We start from the raw sequence: 21,094 nt of genomic DNA, 5'->3' as shown, positions 1-21,094 counted from the left end.
AACCTAATGATGTCTGGCAAACTGATGTTACACACTTCCCTAGCTTTGGTAAGCTCTCCTTTATACATGTTTCCACTGACACATATTCTGGCTTCATTTTTGCCACCTTACATACTGGAGAGAAGGCTAAGGACGTAATCAGTCATCTTCTAAAAGCCTTTTCCTCCATGGGCACCCCACGATGCCTCAAAACCGATAATGGTCCCGCATATGTAAGTCAGGCGGTTCAACGGTTTTGCACCCAATGGGAAATTAATCATAAGACTGGAATCCCTTATAATCCACAGGGACAAGCTATCGTGGAACGAGCCCATCAACATTTAAAAACTTATTTACAAAAAACAAAAGAGGGGGAGATATACCGGAATTGTCAGGGACCACAAGCACTTCTAAGCATAACCCTATTTACTTTAAATTTTTTACTCACTGACACTGGAGGGCACACAGCTGCACAACGCCACTTTTCCCCTCCCACTGTACAAGATGCTCAAATAAGGTGGAAAGATTTATCCACCGGAAAGTGGCAACCCCCGGCTCCACTCTTAGCTAGAGTGAGGGGAGCTGTATGTGTTTTTCCCCCAGGAACTGAGAAGCCCATTTGGATCCCGGAGCGCTGCACCAAACCGGTGAATGAAAATTCAAGACAAAATGAAGTTCCCAAGATGGCTGATCCTGCCGTTGTTGTTCTCACCCCTTCAAGTGAGTGCCGAGACACACCTCATGAGCTGGACCCCGCTTGTGGCATTCCTTCTGGACAGGTTTGCTGAAGGAGGGCTTGACCCCCCCACCTGGGAATATTCATGAATATCTTTTTGGAGCCCCTTGTGAGTGTAAGGGAGGGCCCCAGCACTCGGCCCCCTCTGGTTATATCCAGAGCATTGATTGTGGGACTAAAGTAGCCTACATGGCGGCTGAACTCAATGAAAACATCAGAGGATTTAAGCAACCAAAATGGGTATGTGTTAATAAGCCCGGACTTGTTGTCCCTAATCCGACCGAGACTCTTGGAAGCTGTTCCACCACTTGTCATTACACCCCGGCAATGCACATCTCCTGTTATACATCGGCCTCAATTTGTGTTAATAATCAAGGAAAACAGTATTTTGAGGCCATCCTAACTAACACCCGTGGAGAATGGGGGACCACTTATAATTATATTCCTTTTCTTGGTGACCGGGGAGGGGAAGGCATCACGACTCGGTTAACGGAGGCGGGATGTGAGGGCGTCGTGGGTAAACCTTCCTGCTGGCCCATGCAGGCCCCTATCGGAATCTCTGACGGAGGGGGACCCACTGATGCTATCAAACACCTTCAGGTGATTAAGCTTTTAAAGCCAGAGATTCCTAAGCCTACATACCACCCCTTGATATTGCCCAAATCCCAATTTCCTGATTTAGATGCCAATACATTAGATATCCTAGAAACTACCTTTTCTTTACTTAACAGTTCCAATCCTACATAATCCTAGATGATGTGCAAACCCTGTCGGGAACCATTAAAGACTTACAAGACCAGATAGACTCCCTAGCAGAAGTAGTTCTTCAGAACAGGCGGGGTTTAGACTTGCTTACTGCCAATCAAGGGGGAATTTGTTTAGCCCTTGGGGAGAGGTGCTGTTTTTATGCTAACAAATCTGGCATAGTTCGCACAAAAATTAAACAACTCCAAGAAGACCTAGAAAAAAGGAGGAGGGAATTATTTGAGAACCCTCTCTGGACTGGACTTAATGGATTTTTGCCTTATCTTCTTCCCTTATTGGGACCATTGTTAGGCCTCCTTCTAGTAGTGGCAATAGGACCCTGCATTGTAAATAAGATAGTACAATTCATTAAGGATCAAATTAATATCTTAGCCTCTAAGCCAATACAGGTTCACTATCAACGCTTGAAGATGGATGATCGCCTCTCTGAGATATACTTCAGACCTATCCGAAGATGAGTGTCCTCCTTAAAAGAAGAACTCCTGCCATATCTTTTCTCTATGCATACCTCTCCCTCTTGCCTTCCTGTACTAGGATCTTTGCTGTCTAATCTCTCGGTCCAATCACATCTGCCATTCGGCGGTGATGGTCGTGGGTCCCGTAGGTGGAGACGGTTAAGCGTTCACCGCAATAATGTCTTGATAGGTCATAACACCTTGAGCTGATCTTGTAGTACCCAGTGACGGGCAACTTTCACGCTTGCTGTGCGACCTAAGCCAGGGAATCGGGGCCTTCCCAGAGACGGGTAAGCATCGCAAGGGCTGTGAACGACCTAAGACAGGGGCTACTTGATTCCCACTGGCATGCAAAAAACAAAAGAGGGGGACTTGTTGGCAACAGGTCCACCCTGGCCCCTGGAGCCCTACCTCCACTAGTTTGTTCTGCATGCCAGTGTGGCCAGCTCACAAGGCCATGGCGAACTTGCGGTTTTTCTGTTCCTGCTTATCCGTCTGAGACATATGTATCCCACGGGAATGCCTTGACCTTTTCTGGTCTGATGGACTTATTGTTAAGGGAGGTTTCGGTACCTGACAATAATAGATGTTGAAACTAAATTTCTCCCCCCTCCCTCCTGCTTTTGGGTAGTTTTCCACTTCTGCTGCTTGGGGTATAAAAAAAGGTGTGTTAGCAATAAAGATTATTGACTCCTGGATGAAGAACCTTGGTGTCCTGTGTGTCTTTTAACCTCGCCGTCCCTCGCCGGACTCGGCTCCCTTGGCCGGACGCGGCAGGCTGCATTATTTGCTGAGGCTGGCATCAAACTTGTGATTCTCCTGTTTTATCCCCCTAAACTCCTGGGACTACAGACATGTGCCACTGCGCCCAGCCTGGCTTCACATTTAAGATGACCATATCAGATGATTATAGATATACTTATTTAAAAATTATGAATATTAGGAAACATAATGAGAATTATAACAAAATTATAGAAAAGCATGTATGACCAGAGTGAGTCAAATATTTGAATTTTTAGCTACGTGCAAATTTTTTCTGCAATTACTATTATGCACTCTAATAATTTTAATGGCATTAAATTTTTAAAAAATGTAATTTTTTTATGGAGTTGAGATTGAAAGTTCTAGGGTTGACTCCAGGTCCTTGCACATACCAAGCAAGCATTCTATCACTGAGCTTTATCCGCCAGCCGTAGGTATAATATTTGGATTATGGTTTTACTGTCTGTCTCCTTTCTTTAAGTCTGTAGATCATTCTTGAAAAAAATTAATTTTGTACATTGTGTCATCTGTTGATAATAAAAATCCTTGGAAAAAATCGAATAATTTCATTTGGTACAATATAGTGGGCTTAATCTAACTTCATGTAAATTAAATAATAAAAGTATCAATATTTATAATTTTTTGTTTTTTTAAAGTATCAATATTTATAATTTTTTGTAAACCCATACTTATGAGAAATTGAGATAAATCAGATATTTAGAAATGCATTTTATCCCTGTATAGAATAAGCAAGAATTAAAGGGGTTCATATTGGATGTTTAAGAGCTAAAGTATTTAGTGCCAAAACTACATCCTGATTTTCAGTTCCCCCTAAACATTCTGCAAGTTTTGTTAAAATCTCACTTACCTGTGGAACAGTAAATTCAGATCTACTTATGTTATACACATGGTTCATTTGTATTGTTTTTATCCACTTACTTGACTGTTGATAGAGCCCAAAGGAGATGCCCCAAGGGGAATATGACCCAATTATTTTCTGGTTCATAATAATTTAATTCACCATAAAGAGATAATGGCTCTGGCAAAAAATACTGCATGTTGACAGAAAAAAAAATGGAATTATTTTGTGTCTGATTTAAATAGGTGTTTTAGAAAATATATAAAATGCTTTTATGTTAAGAAAACTTAAGACCTGTGGAATCACTGTCAAATAACTTTAACTTTGTTATGATCTCCTTCTCCAAAGCCCAGTTTATCTATACTGATAATACAAGCCATTTAACATTGCAAAAAGTCAGTAATTATGGTGAACATTTATAATGAAACATCACCATATGTTTCTTAAGATATATACCATCTGGGTTTTCAATTTTCATATAGATCACACTTTTACTTGTTCAAAATATACACTGCTGTCTGAAAAATGAATAAAGTACATTTTGAACTTATTCGAGGATTATTATTCGAGGTAATTAGAAACTATGAAAGTGACTAAATGTGGAAGAGACAAAAATTAAAACTTGGACTTAATAAATCATGTAGTTTGTGAATGGTGTAGAAACTTTGTATGTGTGTGTAAAGAGAGAATAATAAATTATAAAGAAATTTAGCCACAGAAACATGTGCAATAAATGTAAATGAGCACAGAGACACACACACACATGGTACACACACATGTACCCAGAGCTTATAAAGAGAGAAATTTAACACAGGTGGATAGGAACGAAACAAAAGAATATTTTATTTTCATCAATTCTCCAGATCCTCTTGATGATAGCTATGTTGAAAATGATAAATAGTGACAATATCTCATTTTATGCTCATACATTTTAAAGACAAGCGTAGTGAAATTATTTGCATAGTCAAGTATACTTTTTCATAATCACAAGCACATCACAGGGTGGATTATGTGGGTACACTGAAAATTAACATTAGTCATTAGAAACACCATAAAGGGAATCAAGTATGAAAAAGGAATAAAGTATACTGTTGTGATTGGTTTGAGACTATCTCAGAGAATCTAGGATGTGCCTCAATGAAGAGTTGATACCTGAGACCCAAATTTAAATAGATAAAATGTGAAACTATGAATTCTTAACACATTTAAAAATAAACAGACAACAAAGCCACGTGAACAAGTACTCTGGTATTTAAGAGAAATACCTGGAAAAAAAGAAAGAAAGAAAGAATAAAATGACAATATAAAAGTGAATGAAGCTTAGACAAGGCCAGCTGACCATCTCATCATCTAATAAATTGTTCTATTCTTTGCTGGGTTGTTGGGTTTTCTTATATCTTTAGGTTGGAGCAGATTAAATTACAATATTTCAGCAGCATCAAAGAATGTTCATCAGCAGCCCTTACTTAAAATGAGTAACTCACTTGTTGGAAAAAGAAAGAAAGAAAGAGAAAGAAAGAAAGAAAGAAAGAAAGAAAGAAAGAAAGAAAGAAAGAAAGAAAGAAAGAAAGAAAGAAAATGTCCGAAAATGGATGGCCATCAAGGCACTACTTTGATTAAAGATATTAGCTTTAAAGGACCACACATTTAATAATATGTTTATATGAAATGTACAGAATAAGCAAATACATGCAGATGAACAGTAGATTAATATTACTTCAGGAACGAGGTAAGAAATTAGGAATAACTGTTAAACAATATAAGTTTTCTCTTCAAAATGGTCAAAATGCACAACTGAAAACATACAAAACATACTAAAAACACTGAAAGTGAAATTGAAAACATGTATTTTGTAGTTTGAAAAATTATCTAACATTTAGAAATTTCCCATATATTAATTTTATAAGCACAAAATCATATTCATAAAAATTCATCAAAAATTGAGAAGAATGTGTACTTATAATTTTATGATTTTTTTTATTTTGATGGGTTTATCAGGATATTATTAAATCTATTTTTGACTAGTGATAGTTTTGACTTCTGATGGATTTGTCAGAACTTGTTGAGACACCAAACACATCTTTATAAAGCACAGACAATATTTCACGTACACACACACACACATTCTGGATAGATTTTAAACATTTCCATATATTTGTGAAATTTTTGCAGTTATTTCTATAACAGATGCTTAGATTTACACCAAGGTATGAGAGGTGATACCTGATATTATTTCAATCTTCACAAATTTGTTTAGACTTTTTTGTGTCCTAATATCTGATCGATGTTGAGGAATGCTCCACGTGCAATTGGGAAGAATATGCATTCTTCAACTGCTAGACTTTATGTTCTATATGTGTCTGTTAAGTTCATTGGGTCTTCATTTATTTTTGGTCAATCACTAACTCCTCCTTTTGCCTGTTGGTGATTACACGTTTCCTTGATTTTCTTGATGTTTGTGGCAATGCATCAGTGTTTTGCACTTAAAGACATAGGGACTTATCGCAGTTTTCTAAGTTTGTTTTTGTCTGAGAAAGACTCAGGGCAGCATTCATGTTCATTGTGTTTGCAGGGTAGCTGTGGTTGGCATGGCTCTGCTAGGGCCTTGTTGGCAGAAACCATGCTAGGGCACACTGGAACCCCAAGAGCTGATGCGGCATTCCTGAAGCCTGGGAGGCTGGCAGGCTATTCCGGATTATGTGGAATCTATGGCCATGAAAGTCAGATCAACAATGGTGCAAGTTGGAGATTGTCCTACAAGGACATGTGGCTATGTGGCCCTATTGAATGCCAGAGACTCAGTCTGCTGGTAGCTGCCTGAAATCTGGAGCTTGGACAATTGCATGCTAACGTGGGGAGTTTTAATACTGAGTATTCCTGGTTTGGATTTCGAACTTTTAGAAAATGTCCACCTCACCTCATCTTTAAACTCTAAATTCGGGGCATGGTGGTAGTGATGATACCTGTTCACCTCTGATACAATTCTAAGATATCCCCTTCAATTCTTTTGTTCCTATTTCTGGTGGTTCAGAGAACATGGATCCTAAATGTCTGTGATTTAGAAGTTATTCCTTGTTAGAATATTTAGTTTTGTGTATACTCCTAAAGAAAAACTTTATAATCCCAGTACTGTCAAATACACTGTGGGCTCCTCCATGTATATTTTGGAGAGGGTGAGGTATGGCACTTTAAGGTAGAGTTATAGTAGTCTGTTTGAAGTTGTGTTATGTGACCCATGGTAGGGCAGCTTTGGCTCCATCTGATATACACAGCTCAAAGGACACCTTAATGTATTTCTGGACACACTAGGTAGTGGTTGGTGTCTTTGGGATGTCAATGTGTAAGCTGCTTTGTGGAGTGTACTGATGTGTACACGCTGAGGTTCCCAGGTGACTGCTTAAAGGTTACATCTCCTGAGGATTTATGAATCAGAATGATAATTGAGTTAACTGGCATCTCGGGAACTCATAGCTGTGGCCCCACAAGATGTGCTGGGCACCTGAACTACTTTGCTGTTTGCTATGATTTTCTCCTCAAACAGTGCTTGTTAATCAGCCCAGAGGCCCAGATCTGTGTGCCTGGAGGGTGCCGCATCAGCTGGTTGTTTGTGTTGGGTGTGGTGGTGCAGGGGGCAGGCTTCAGGGCTGTTGCTGAATGTCTTGTCTTGGAGCACTGAGTACCCAAGCTCCTCTGCAGGGTTTTTTTGTTGTTTTTTTTAATGTCAGCAGAGAATGTGTTGATTCTGTACAACTGCAAGGCCTATAAAAACAGCTCTTGGTAGATGGACTGTTACAAAGTAGTTTCCATCTTGTTTGTCTCATGGTGAGGGGCTTACCCATCACCAAGATGTGGGGAGGGTGTTAGTTGGCCTGTGTAAGTCTGAACTCCTGATGAGGCAGCAGGGAGAGTGCTTTTATTCTTGCTTCAGCTCTGCCTCTCTCCCCTTGTCTTCAGAGAGGTAAAGGGATTTTGGTATCCTTCAACTTTTAACAATCCCATTACAAGTTCCTTCATCAGCTCTCTTGAAGATGTTATTTGATTCCATCTCTGGGTGGTGAGAAGCTGTATTGATTTAATGTGTCCTAGGGAGTCTAATTAGCTATTGGCTCTATAAATTGGCTGCTGTGCCTAGCACAGCTTAATTCCAAGTCCCTCCAATTCTAAAACTTTCTGATATTAATCCTGTGAGTTTTTACTCTGTCCACCAAATCTCTGTTCATCTGCTTCACTTCTTCTCTGTAGAGAAGATGAGTGTTGCTGACTAGATACTCTCTGCCACCTTTTGAGTCCAAAATCAAAATATTTTAAATACAATTCATGACAAGAAGGCACTAAAATTGAGACTACTTTTTTCCAGTTTAATGTTTAGTATGAAAAATTTATTTCATCCATACACTTATTTTTTTAAAAAGTTTTTTCATTGCCTCTATCACATCTTTGTTTCTCAAACTATAGATGATGGGATTCAGCATAGGGATAACAGTGCTGTAAAATACTGACACTATCATGTCATGCTCCAGAGCATAGCTGGAACTTGGTCTCATATACATGAAGAGGATGGTCCCATGATAAATGGACACTCCAGTCAGGTGGGAGCCACAGGTAGAGAACACTTTCCTCCTCCCCTCAGCAGAATGCATCTTCAGAATGGCCAACAGGATGAAGCCATAGGAGATCAGGACAATCAGGATGGTGACTATCTCAATGGAGCTCACAAAGAGGAAGAGCAGAAGCTCATTTATGTGAGTGTCAGAACAAGAAATGGCAAGTAGAGGAGGGATGTCACAGAATATGTGTCTGATTACATTGGATCCACAGAAGGACAGGCTAAAAGTGGCCACTGTATGTAAAATGGCATGAAGAATTCCTCCAACACAGGAAGCCATGATGAGTGGCACATAGACCCTGGGTGACATGCTCACTGAATACAGAAGTGGGTTGTAGATGGCCACATAGCGATCATAAGCCATGGCAGCCAAGAGAAAGCTTTCTGTGGTTCCAAAAGTGACAGCAAGAAATGACTGTGTTGCACATCCATAGAATGAAATCATTTTACTTTTTGATATGAAATTTACTAACATATTTGGGATAACATCTGTGGAATAGGAGGCATCCACAGAAGACAGCACACTCAGAAAATAGTACATGGGATTGTGGAGCCGGGAATCCAAGATGACTAATCCAATCAGTCCCAAATTTCCTGTGACAGTAAAAATATAAACTACTAGGAATATGACAAAGAGCATGATTCTCAGTTCTTTATTGTCCGTGAAACCCTGAAGTATAAATGAATTAACTTCAGTGACATTCTTCATGGCTAAATGTCATAAAACAGACTTGAAGATCTTCAAAGATCCTAGTTCACAGCCCTATAAAAATAATGAGCAAACCTGTAAGACAAGTGAAAATTATCTTATCTCTTTATAATTTTTATTAGTTCATAATAATTATGCACAGTGGTACCATTTAACTTAACATACTTTGATCAATGTCTTTCCCCAATTCTTTTCCCTGTCTTCCCCTCCATCCTTTTCAGGATTCCCTTCCTATACTCTACTGGGCTCCTTTCTGTTTTTGTCAGATAGCTTTTCTTCCTCTTTTCTTTCTAACTTCCATGCATGAGAGAAAACATATGACTCTGGGCTTTCTTTTTTCTTTTTTCACATAACATGATGCTCAGGAGTCCTAATTATTTTTGTCAGTGTATAATTTCCACACAGTGGATCAGGAGACAATGAAACAATGGTGAGTGAAGTCTTGATGCCACTCATGCAAAATTATATGAATGGTGTAGTATTTTTTTTTTACTTAGTAGTTAAACTCATCCTTTCTAAATGCCATCAGGTCAAAACTATTGATTCATCAGAGAGTTCTATTAGCTGTTTCTTAATAAATTGCATTAAAACATCAAATGAGGAGCAGAAAGATAATCTTTTAACATCTGAACACGTGAGATTGTATAGAAGTAAACAGATGACATAGAGAGAGCTTCAGAATTTCAGATCCTTCAGAAATTTTTAAAATAACTTGCTACTTTCTTGTAGGATTCAAGCATTCTATATTTTAAATTAATGGAACAAAGTATTGAAGGAAAAATAGATTAATAAATTTTAATATTTTATTTAAAATATAAAATATACTGAATTACATTGATTTCAAAGAATAACACATTTCTGAGTTATATTTTACAGGCTAATTTCTAAAATTGGTTCTATATCAAGTCTTACTGGGATTATCTAAATAATACCAAAGTTTAGAGGGTAAGATACAGTTAAACAGTTCACCATTTTTATAATTTTGGAATCTTGACATTCTGTGAGTTTCGTTTACTCCCTCAATATCTGATGAAAAGTGATAGAGTTATTCTGAAAAAGCACATTGTTCTCTACAGTTTTTATTTTTGTTTAGATGTAATCAAACATGAACTCAGTTATATAACAGCTAGTTAACTGCTAAGTCACAAAGTAGTTCCATAATCAAAATATTTACAAAACAGTCTTTATAAAATATATACGTAAAGATAAAATGTAGAAATAGGTAATTGATAGAATAAATCTTTCCCCATTCATCTCATGATTAAGCAAATTAGGTATTGGAGTTACCTGTACATAAGTTCAGTTTCTATTTCGAGTAGGTGAAACTGTCTGCTAGAAAGTATAGATTTTACATATATATATGTAAAAAAAAAGCCAGCCTCATGCACACCCTCCATCTCTGTCAAGTTCCATGCATTTCTGATATATATATATATATATATATATATATATATATATATATAATCAATTATCTTTTTTTTAAAGGAGTGAAATGTATATGACTAAAATGTAATGGGGGAAGTGTGAAGAAAAACAAAGATTCCCTCTCCACTAGTATTAAAATGACTGCAATTTTGAGAAACAATTTGTAAATGTTTGATAAATAAATATATATATATATATATATATATATATATATATATATATATATATATAAAATCAGGGAGAATATAGAACTAAAATGATTTAATATGGATGAGTCTCAAATATACATTTGAGTGAAAAGAGAAAAGGGGCATTCGCATGTGCAGAACAAGAGAATTAGCCTATCTCATCCTGGTACAGTGACACATACCTGTAGTCCCAGTTGCTCTGGAGGCTGAGGCAGGAGAATTGCGAGTTCAAAGCCAGCCTCAGCAACAGCAAGGTACTAAGAAAATCAGTGAGACCCTTTCTGTAATTAAAATACAAAACAGGGCTAGGGCTGTGGCTTAGTGGTCGAGTGCCCCTGAGTTCAATCCCCAGTCCCCCTCCCCCCCATAAAAAACAAAACAATTAGCATATCTCATTTAAAGATATTTAAAATGCTTGCAAAAACTTTTTTTTTTTGTAAATGAGCGTGTAAACATAAAGTTAGCCAATTACAGCTTGCATATGAATGACAAAATATAGACATGGCATATTTTGTATAAGATAATTTGCAAAGCTCCGGATCACATATTATAGGAAGACAACGGAGTATACAAAGAATTTCAATTTCATAAGTAAACTACAGGTCAAAGATAAATTGAAAATGGAATCCTATGTATATTAAATGTCAGTCATATTTCCCTATAATATTCATTATAAAACTGAATATATTTTAATTTAAAAAGTAAATATCTACATGTTAATATCTATTAGTTCTCTTAAAATTAGTAGTCTCCTTAGTTAATATATATGCATTTATGTGTGTGTCTGTGTGGGTGTGTGTGGGTGTGTGTGTACTTGAATAACTTGTAAATAAAACCTGCATAACTATTCCGAGTATGAAAAGTTGGAAAAAAAGAAACAACTACTTTATTGCATGTGATTGACAATGTGCTATCAAAATGCATACAAACTTTATGAAAAACTATAAAATAAGGCACTTCAATAAGATGAAACAAAAATACCATTAAGCAGTAAACTCATAGTTATAATCATTCCAATTAAAGTATTTGTGGAAGTATAATTCTCATGCCAGAAGATTAAACCATTGTAAAAGGAATAATTCTTTGGCAATTACATTTATACTGATGCACACCCTCCATCTCTGTCAAGTTCCATGCATTTCTGTCATTGCAAACTATCCAGTAAATAACTTTTCCCCATAATTCCCTCCTTTGAGCCCCTGGCTACCATCAATGTATGCTCTGTTTTTATCTGTTGGTTTATTCTGGATAGTTCATATAAATGGAATCATAATACATACGGCCATGTGTGGCTAACTTCTTTTATTCTGCATAATTTTCAAAATCCAGACCTATTTCAGCATGTGTTATTAGATATCACTTTTGTGGTTAAAGGCATCCAATCATATATATTTCATAGTTTGTAAATGCATTATTCTTTTAAATATTTAAACTCATTTCACCTTTGGCTGTTATAATTAGTACTACAGGTTCTTATTTTGTTAGATTGACTACTGTTAAGTATTTTGATTATATATCAGGGAGTGGGGTTGTGGGGTCATATATTAATGATGTTTAATATTTTGAGGAATCCCCACAAAGTTTCTTTCAATAACTGCTCCATTTTCAGTTCCTATTAGCTATGTAGAAGGGCATTGCTTTCTTCACATCCTTGCCAACACGTGATATTTGCAGATATTTTAACTTTTAATAGTAGTAGATCTTAAGTGGTATCTTGTTGCAGGATTGATTTACATTCCTTAGTCACTAATGATGCTGAGCAACTTTTCATGCCTCTAGGTTCATTTGTATATTTATTAAAGAAATGTATATTCAAACTCTTTGGTTGTAATTTAATAGGTTACACACAAATAATTCTATTTGCATTAAATTTAAAAATTTCTGTGTATAATATTTTTTGATAGTGCTGGGTTGGAAATCTTGTCCTTGCACATGCATTCTATCAGTAAGCTTTATCCTCAGACCTGGGTGTAATATTTGGATTATGATTTTTAACTCTTTCCCTTTTCTTTATGTCTGTAGATCATTCTTGAAGATAAAAAGAAATTTTTCAATTGTTTGATCTGTTGGTAACTAAAGTACAAGGGACAAATATCACAATTTTATTTGATACTTATAGTAGGCTTACTCTTACTTCATGTAAATTAACTAATAAAAACATCAATATTGGTAAAATTTTCTTTGTTTTCTAGGAAGGATTCATGTACAATATTTATTTAGAAATTGGTATAAATCAGATATTGAGAAATACATTTTATGCCCCTATGAAATAAGCAACAATTTAAGGGATTTTTATTGGATGTTTAATAGCTAAAATATTTACTGTCAGAACATCATCCTGAATTTTAGTTCCCCCCAAATATTCTGCAAATGATTTCAAAATCTCTCTTACCTGTGGAATGGCAAATTTAGGTTGACTTATGTTATAAATATGGTTTGTTTAGACTGTTTATATTCACTTACTGACTGTTGATGGAGCCCAAAGGAGATGCCCCAAGGGGAATATGACCCAATTAATTTCTGGTTCAAAATAATAGCATGATGATTCAATTCATAATAAAAGAGACAATGGCTCTGGAAAAAAAGACTGCATGTCGATGAAAAAAATAAATGGAATTATTTTGTGTTTGATTCAAAATATTGGCTTATTAAATATATTTAAGATGCTTTAATGCTAGCTAAGATATGTTAAGACCTGTGAAATCACTGTCACATAGCTTTAGCATTGTTATTATTTCACTTCTCTGAAGCCCAGTTTTCCTCATGCAGATGATATAATCCATTCAACATTGCAAAAAAGTCTGTAATTATAGTAAACAATGATAATGTAAAATCACCATATGTTTTTCAATAAATCTAGCAAATAGGTTTTCAGTCTTCAAATATTACTCTGTTAAAAATATACACTGCTGTCTTTGAAGTGAATAAATTATGAATTTTGTGGTTATCAGAAGATTATTATTCAGGGTAACGGGCAAACTACAAAAGTGACATTTGTCTAATAAAATATTTACAATTTTCACATAATTTTAATCTCTTATACTTCTTATACAAAGTATTTGTTCAATTCATGTGTCCATTTATGAAAGTGTTGTGTGCACATGTGTATGTGAAGATTTCTGAGTACTGTTTATTCATCCTTGTAAGAAGTATAGCTAGCAGGTTTTCCTCCATTCTGAAGGTTTTCCTTCAATATGATAATTATTTCCTTTACTGTGAAGCTTTTAAATTCGATGTCATCTCACTTATTAATTCTTGCTTTCCAGAGCTGTAGGAGTCCTAGTCAGGAAGTCCTTGCTTATGCTTATGTGTTGGACTGTTTTTCTTGTTTTCTTCAAGCAATATCAGTGTTTCAGATGATATACTTAGGTCTTTGATTCATTCTGAATTGATTTTTGTACAGAGTGAGTAACAGGGATCTAGTTTTATGCTTCTACATATATATTTCCGATGATACCAGCACCATTTCTTAAAAAGGCATTTTTCACATGTATGTTTTTCACACCTTTGTCAAGAATCAGATCGCTTTTACTGCATTAGTTTGTATCTTCCTCTATTCTATCCCATTATACAAGTATCTATTTTTAAGCCACTACCATGATGTTTTGGCTACTAAGGCTCTAAATATATTTTGATGTTGGACAGGGAGATACCTCCAGTATTGTTCTTTTTGCTCAGGATTGTATTAGCTATTCCAGATCATTTGCTTTTTCAGGGCAGTTTTTTCTAGTTCTTTGAAGAATGTCATTGGTATTCTTTTCAGCATCTTTCTTTTTTTCATTTATTAGTGCATTATAGTTAAAAGTATAATGTAGCTGGGTTCATTTTGACAAAATCATACATGCACGTAATTTGATTACTCCATGTCATTTCCCGGTGCTCCTCTCCTCCTTGCTCTGCATAGTCTCCTTTTTCTACTCTATTAGTCTTCCTTTCACTTGTTTATTTATTATGATTTTCACAATCTCTCAGAATTTCTGAACATTTTAACATCCCTGTTATTTTTATCAATTTGAAAGAAATTTTTTACATTTCTTTTTTCATAAAAAATTTAAATAATAATAATATGTTCACCTAGCTCAAAACCCAAAATGTATAAAAATTACACATTAAAGTGGCCCTTACATTTTCCCAGGTCTCAACCATTCTCCCTTACCCCAAACTTTAAAGATTAAAAGATTTAAAGATTTACTCCTGAACTTGAAAGATTCACAGACCTTTTGTAGCTTTATAATTGTATAATTGGTATTTTAATGGGGAGTGTATTGAATCCATACATGACATTTAGTAATATGTCCATTTAACAATATTGATTTTTTTGAACCATAAACATGGGAGTTCTTACCCATTTACTATTTTTGGAGTGACAATGTTTGTCATAAAATAGGAAATAGATTCAATCAGAGCATACATACAAATAAAAATGCATGCTGTACAAATTTTTAAGTGAAGTAGATACACTTAAGAGTCAAATCTGCCAATCAGTGGACCCTGACTCTGAACATGCTTCCCTTTTGTTAGTCTTCATTTTAACTAGAATCTAAATAAATTATAATGCCCAGTCTCTCAGGCTGATACTGCCATCATAGAATGAATTTGAAATTGTTTACTCTCTTTCTATTTCATGAAATAATTAGAGGAATGCTGGCATTAATTATTCTTTATAGACATGGTAGAGCTCAGCTGAGAATCCATTTTGTCCTGCGCTTTTTTTTTTTTTTTAAGGCTTTTAACTATTTCTTCAGTTTCATTGCTTCAAATTGGTCTGTTTATTTTTTTTTATTGGTTGTTTAAAACATTACAAAGTTCTTGACATATCATGTTTCATACATTAGATTCAAGTGGGTTAAGAACTCCCATTTTTATATATCCTAATGTTTCACTTTGTTTAGAAATTTAGCAGTATCTTCTAGATTATTAAGTTAATTGGAGAATAAATTGTCAAAATAACTTCTAATGATCCTCTGGATCTAAGAAGAGTCTGTGGTGATGTTTCCTTTTTTATTTATTTTTTTCAGAAAGGAAGAAGCAAAATTCTTTAATTCTTTATTGCTGCTTGACATGATCATCTATGTAGAAAATTTTACAGATCCGACAGAACAACAAGTAGTTATAATGAGGTAGTTGAACAAGAAAACAAATCAATATACAGGAATAAATTACATTTTTATGTGCAAGAAAAATAAATTATATGTATATATAATAGAAATATTTAGAAATTCATACATAATACATATAATAGTATAAGTTATAAAATATTTAAAGATAAGATTTTCCAGAAGATATTCAAGACCTAAATACTGAAAATTACAAAATATTGCTGAGAGAAATTAAGACTTAAGTTATAGGAGAAATAAATTTACCATATTCATTGATCATAAGACTCTATGTTATAAAGTTGTCAACTCTCAAGTTGATTTATAGACTCAGTGTAATCCCAATTACACATAGCAGTCTTTTTGTAGTGATATTATTTTTTTGGAAATTGACAAATCAATTCAAAAATTTATATATAAATATGAAAAAGCTTAACTAGCCAAAACAATTTTGAAAATAAACAAAGTTCAAGGACATACATTACATGGTTTTATGACTTATTGAAAGGTCTAGAAAACAAAACAATGTGCCATTGATGTAAAAATAGACCAATAAATAACTGATGCAGACTAAGGGGTACAGTAAGAGATTTAGGCTTTCTAGGTCAACTGACATTGGATGAAAGTGAAAGGATGCTCTTGTCTACAAATGGTGCTGGACAATTTTCAAACCAAAAAGTGAATCTGACCCTTACCTCATACCATATGCAAAACTCAATTTAGAAATGAATATATTCCTAAAAGAGCTAAAACACTAAAAATTTTGAAAGAAAATAAAGGTGAAAACCTTAATAATTTGGGGTTTGGCAAAGATTTCTTCAGGTAGAACACAAAAACTATAAAATATACAAGAAACTAAAAAAAAATAGACTTTATCAAAAGCATAAAGGTTTGTTCTTCAAAAGAATCTGTTAAGAAAATGAAAAAGCAAACCACAGATGGAAAATAAATCTTTCCAAAACATATACTAACATAGTGATGATTGTTAAATATACTGAAAGTATCTAAATTATATACATTTTAAAAAGGATAAAATTTATGTGAATTGTATATCAGCAAAGCTTAAACAAACAAAAAAAAACTATCTAACAAAGGGATTGTATCTAGATTATATAAAGAATTCTCACAGCTTGATAAGATGACAAATTATATTGTAAAAATTAAGCAAAAGTTTGAACAGATGCTCCACCAAAGGAGATACACTGGTATCTCCTTTTTTTCATCTCTAATTTTGTTGATGTGCGTCTTTTCTTTGTTGTGGTTGGTTTGGCTAAGAGTTTATCAATGTTATGCATATTTTCAAAGTACCAAATTTGTTCTTTTAATTATCTCTATTTTTTCCCTCAATTTCATAAATTTCAGTTCTGATCTAGTTTCCTGTCTTCTACAAATTTTGGAATTAATGTATTCATGGTTTGGGTAGGGCCTTGAGATAAAATGTTATTATTATTTTTCTTTAATTAAACCTATGAACAATTTGGCATTGAGCTACATGCCCAGACCTTTGTTCATTATTATTTTTATTTTGAGATAGGGTTTCATTAAGTGTCTTAGCGCCTCACTATTTTGTTTTATTTAAGCTTACAATCCTCCTTCTTTAATGTCTGGAGCCACTGGTATTATAGGTATGTTTCACTGTGCTAGAGTCTTTTTTAATGATTGTACTTAACATTATAAGCTTTCCTCTTAAAACTGCCTTCATACCATCATAGAGATTTTGATATTTTAACCTAATTCTCATTTGTTTCTAGGAAATTTTTATATCTTTCGTTATTTCTCCAACAATCCATTCCTCATTCAAAAATGTAAAATTTAATCTCTAGTGTCAAAATATGTTTTTTCTTATATTGCTATTGATGGCAAATTTTATTTTATTACCATCAGATATGATTGATATAAGGAATATTCTCTGTTTTTCTTTGTATTTGCTAATACTTGCCATGTGTCGTAAATTACTATCCATTTTATAGAAGTATAGCTAAGAAGTAAATGAAACTGGTTGGTGATGGATGGAATATTTTATAGATGTCTGTTAGGTTTATTTGTTTATTAGTATATTTTAGCTCTGAAGGGTGTTTACTCAATGTATATCTTTAATACCTATCCATTGGTGAGAGAGGTATGTTGAAATTACCCAATATTATTGTATACAGGTACTTTTGATTTTTACATTGAGTGATTTTGTTTTATGTGTTGTGTACACCAGCATTTTGGGGCATAATATATTGTTGGATGTATCCCTTAACCAGTATGAAGTGACCTTTTTGACTCTTCTTATTAATGTTGGCTTGAAGTCTACATTATCCAACATTTTCCATCCCTTCGTCTCAGCCTGTGGATATCTTTGCCTGTGAGGTAAGTCTCTTGTAAAGATATGTTTTGGTCTTGTTTTTCAATCTCTTCTGCAAATCTGTATCTTTAGATACAATTTCTTAAACCATTTATATTCAGTGTTATTATAGAGAAATGATTTTTATTTCATATCATTTTGATTTATTTTTAATGCTTAATTTGTACTTTATTCTCTTTGAATCAACTATTTTTTCTAGTGAAATACATGCATACATTTGCCCTGATAATTATTTTTCATTTATTCTGTGTGAAATATTTCATTGACTATATTTTATACTGCTGACTTAATGGTTATGAGCTATTTATTTTGTGCTTAACATGAAAAATATTTATTTCATATTCCCATCAGAAGAATGTACTTATTGGATATAAAAATCTTGGTTGGTATCTGAAATCTTTTAGGGTATGTTGTAGATTATCCAAAACCCTCCTAATTGCTGGGGGCCTGGATTGAGAAATCAGTCAAAAACCTAATTTGCTTACCTCTAAATGTGACCTGCCATTTTTCTCTTGCAGCTATGAAAATTTTATTTTGTTCTTTATGTTAGGCAGTTTAATTACAATATATTTTGGAAAGGACCTCTTTTAATCTTTTTTGTCAGTGGGGGGGGAGAGAGAGAGAGAGAGACAGAGAGAGAGAGAGAGAGAGAGAGAGAGAGAGAGAGAGAGAGGCTTTCTTTTTAAAAATTATTTCTAAAAGCATTTTGTGTTTGGACTTCCATCTCATTCCATCTTATTCTCATCTCCTGAAGATTTATGCATCAGAATGATAATTGAGTCAACTGGACACTCTGAGACATACAACTGTGAATCCACTAGAGATGGAGCATGTGAGCTACTTTGCTGTTTACTATGTCTTTTTTTTTTTTCTAAGCTAGTGATTTTTGTCAGTCCAGAGGCCCAAGTCTGCATGCCTGGAGTGTGTTGCATCTTCTGACTCTTTCTGTTGGGTGTGGTTGTGTATGATGCAGGTTTCAGGGCTGTTGCTGAATGCTTTGGAGTACCACTCCCCTCAGCAGGAGTTTCTTTATGGCAGCATAGAACTTGATGGCTCTCTACAACTATGGGGCCTGTGAATCTAAGCCTTTATGTTGTAGAAAAGATTCTACCCTGGCTGCAATGATGAGGGGTTTAACCACCTCCAGGTTGAGGTGATGAAGAACACTCCTGCTGAGGCAGTGAGGAACCCTAGGCTAAGTTTGGATTCCTTGAAAGTGATTTTTTTTTCCTACTCAGCTTCACCCCACCCCACCTTCAGAGAGGGGAAGGCATTTTGGTATTCTTCAGCTTGCAGAAATTCTGCTACAAGTTCCTTCTAGACAGTTTACTTAGATAGTCCATTGTAGAGATTTTTTCAAAGGTTTTATGTGAATCTACTGTTAAGTTGGGAGAAGCTGTATTGACTTAATATCTTCCAACCATTGTGACTAGCAGTGTAGTCTACACAATGGTTTCCCTGCCCAGCCCAGTCCAGTCAATTTCCAAGTCCCCTCAAGTCTTTAGTTGTCCAATATTGAGCTTTAGAGTGATTAGTCAGTTAAACAATCCTCTGGTCATCAGTTCTTTCAGTGCTTCATTTCTTCTCTGTGGAGAGGTTGACATTAGTATCATACATCCTCTCTGCCACTTTCTGAGTCCAAATAAAAATATTTTAATTAAAACATAATAAGATGACACTGGAAATAAGTCTAGTATTTTTAGTTTATTGCTTAGTATGAAAACTCATTTTATCCATACACCAACTTTTTTTAAAAGTCTTTTCATTGCCTCTATTACATCTTTGTTTCTCAAACTATAGATGATGGGATTCAGCATAGGGATAACAGTGCTGTAAAATACTGACACTATCATGTCATGATCCAAGGCAAAGCTGGAACTTGGTCTCATATACATGAAGAGGATGGTCCCATGATAAATGGACACTCCAGTCAGGTGGGAGCCACAGGTAGAGAACACTTTCCTCCTCCCCTCAGCAGAATGCATCTTCAGAATGGCCAACAGGATGAAGCCATAGGAGATCAGGACAATCAGGATGGTGACTATCTCAATGGAGCTCACAAAGAGGAAGAGCAGAAGCTCATTTATGTGAGTGTCAGAACAAGAAATGGCAAGTAGAGGAGGGATGTCACAGAATATGTGTCTGATTACATTGGATCCACAGAAGGACAGGCTAAAAGTGGCCACTGTATGTAAAATGGCATGAAGAATTCCTCCAACACAGGAAGCCATGATGAGTGGCACATAGACCCTGGGTGACATGCTCACTGAATACAGAAGTGGGTTGTAGATGGCCACATAGCGATCATAAGCCATTGCAGCCAAGAGAAAGCATTCTGTGGTTCCAAAAGTGACAGCAAGAAATGACTGTGTTGCACATCCATAGAATGAAATCATTTTTCTTTTTGATATGAAATTTACTAACATATTTGGGATAACATCTGTGGAATAGGAGGCATCCACAGAAGACAGCACACTCAGAAAATAGTACATGGGATTGTGGAGCCGGGAATCCATGATCACCAATACAATCAGTCCCAAATTTCCTGTGACAGTAAAAATGTAAACAGCTAAAAATAGAACAAAGAGTATTATCTGCACTTCTTTATTGTAAGTGAAGCCCTGTAGTACAAATGAATTAACTTCAGTGACATTTTTCATGTTTAAATATCATAAAACTAGCTTGAAGATCTTCAGAAGATCATAGTTCATGTTCTATGAAAATAATGGGCAAAATTGTGAGTCAAAAGAAGAAGACCGTTTTTTAAAATATTTGCTAGTCTATAATAATTATATATAACAGTTGGCATCACTGTGATTATATATACAGGCACTTAATGTACTTTGATCATTGTCCTATCCCTGTCCTCCCCTCCACCTTTCTCCAGATTCCCTTCCTTTATTCTACTTGTCTTCTATTTATTTGCATCACATAGCCTACATAGGCTTTCTCGATTCTTGTTACATTCCAAGTTGTTAAGTGGAATAAAAAGAGTCAATCAAAAAGTGACTAAACCATCTTGCATCCACTGAGGAAGAATTGAAGCTGCATAAAAAATCAGTTTCTTATATGTGTGTGCCTTTGTGTGTATGCACACATTCTGATCACAAAACAGAAAAACACACACAAATAAACAAATATACACCAGTATTGAAAATCTGTGT

At 35.0% G+C, this 21,094-nt stretch overlaps 2 protein-coding genes across 2 annotated transcripts; both read right to left on the bottom strand.

Moving 5' to 3' along the window:
- Positions 1–7,935: 7,935 nt before the first annotated feature.
- Positions 7,936–8,871, bottom strand: LOC124106367 (olfactory receptor 141-like). The gene has a single exon (XM_046463974.1). The coding sequence runs from the start codon at positions 8,869–8,871 to the stop codon at positions 7,936–7,938; it is 936 nt and encodes a 311-aa protein (XP_046319930.1).
- Positions 8,872–19,654: 10,783 nt separating this feature from the next.
- Positions 19,655–20,638, bottom strand: LOC124106368 (olfactory receptor 141-like). Its single transcript, XM_046463975.1, has one exon. The coding sequence runs from the start codon at positions 20,588–20,590 to the stop codon at positions 19,655–19,657; it is 936 nt and encodes a 311-aa protein (XP_046319931.1). The 5' UTR covers positions 20,591–20,638.
- Between the last annotated feature and the right edge of the window lie 456 nt (positions 20,639–21,094).

This window comes from Marmota monax, unplaced genomic scaffold, assembly GCF_021218885.2.
Source record: "Marmota monax isolate L192 unplaced genomic scaffold, Marmota_monax_Labrador192_F-V1.1 WCK01_AAM20220418_F8-fsc00782, whole genome shotgun sequence".
Lineage (NCBI taxonomy): Eukaryota > Metazoa > Chordata > Mammalia > Rodentia > Sciuridae > Marmota > Marmota monax.
This window is presented reverse-complemented; position numbering and strand designations above follow the sequence as displayed.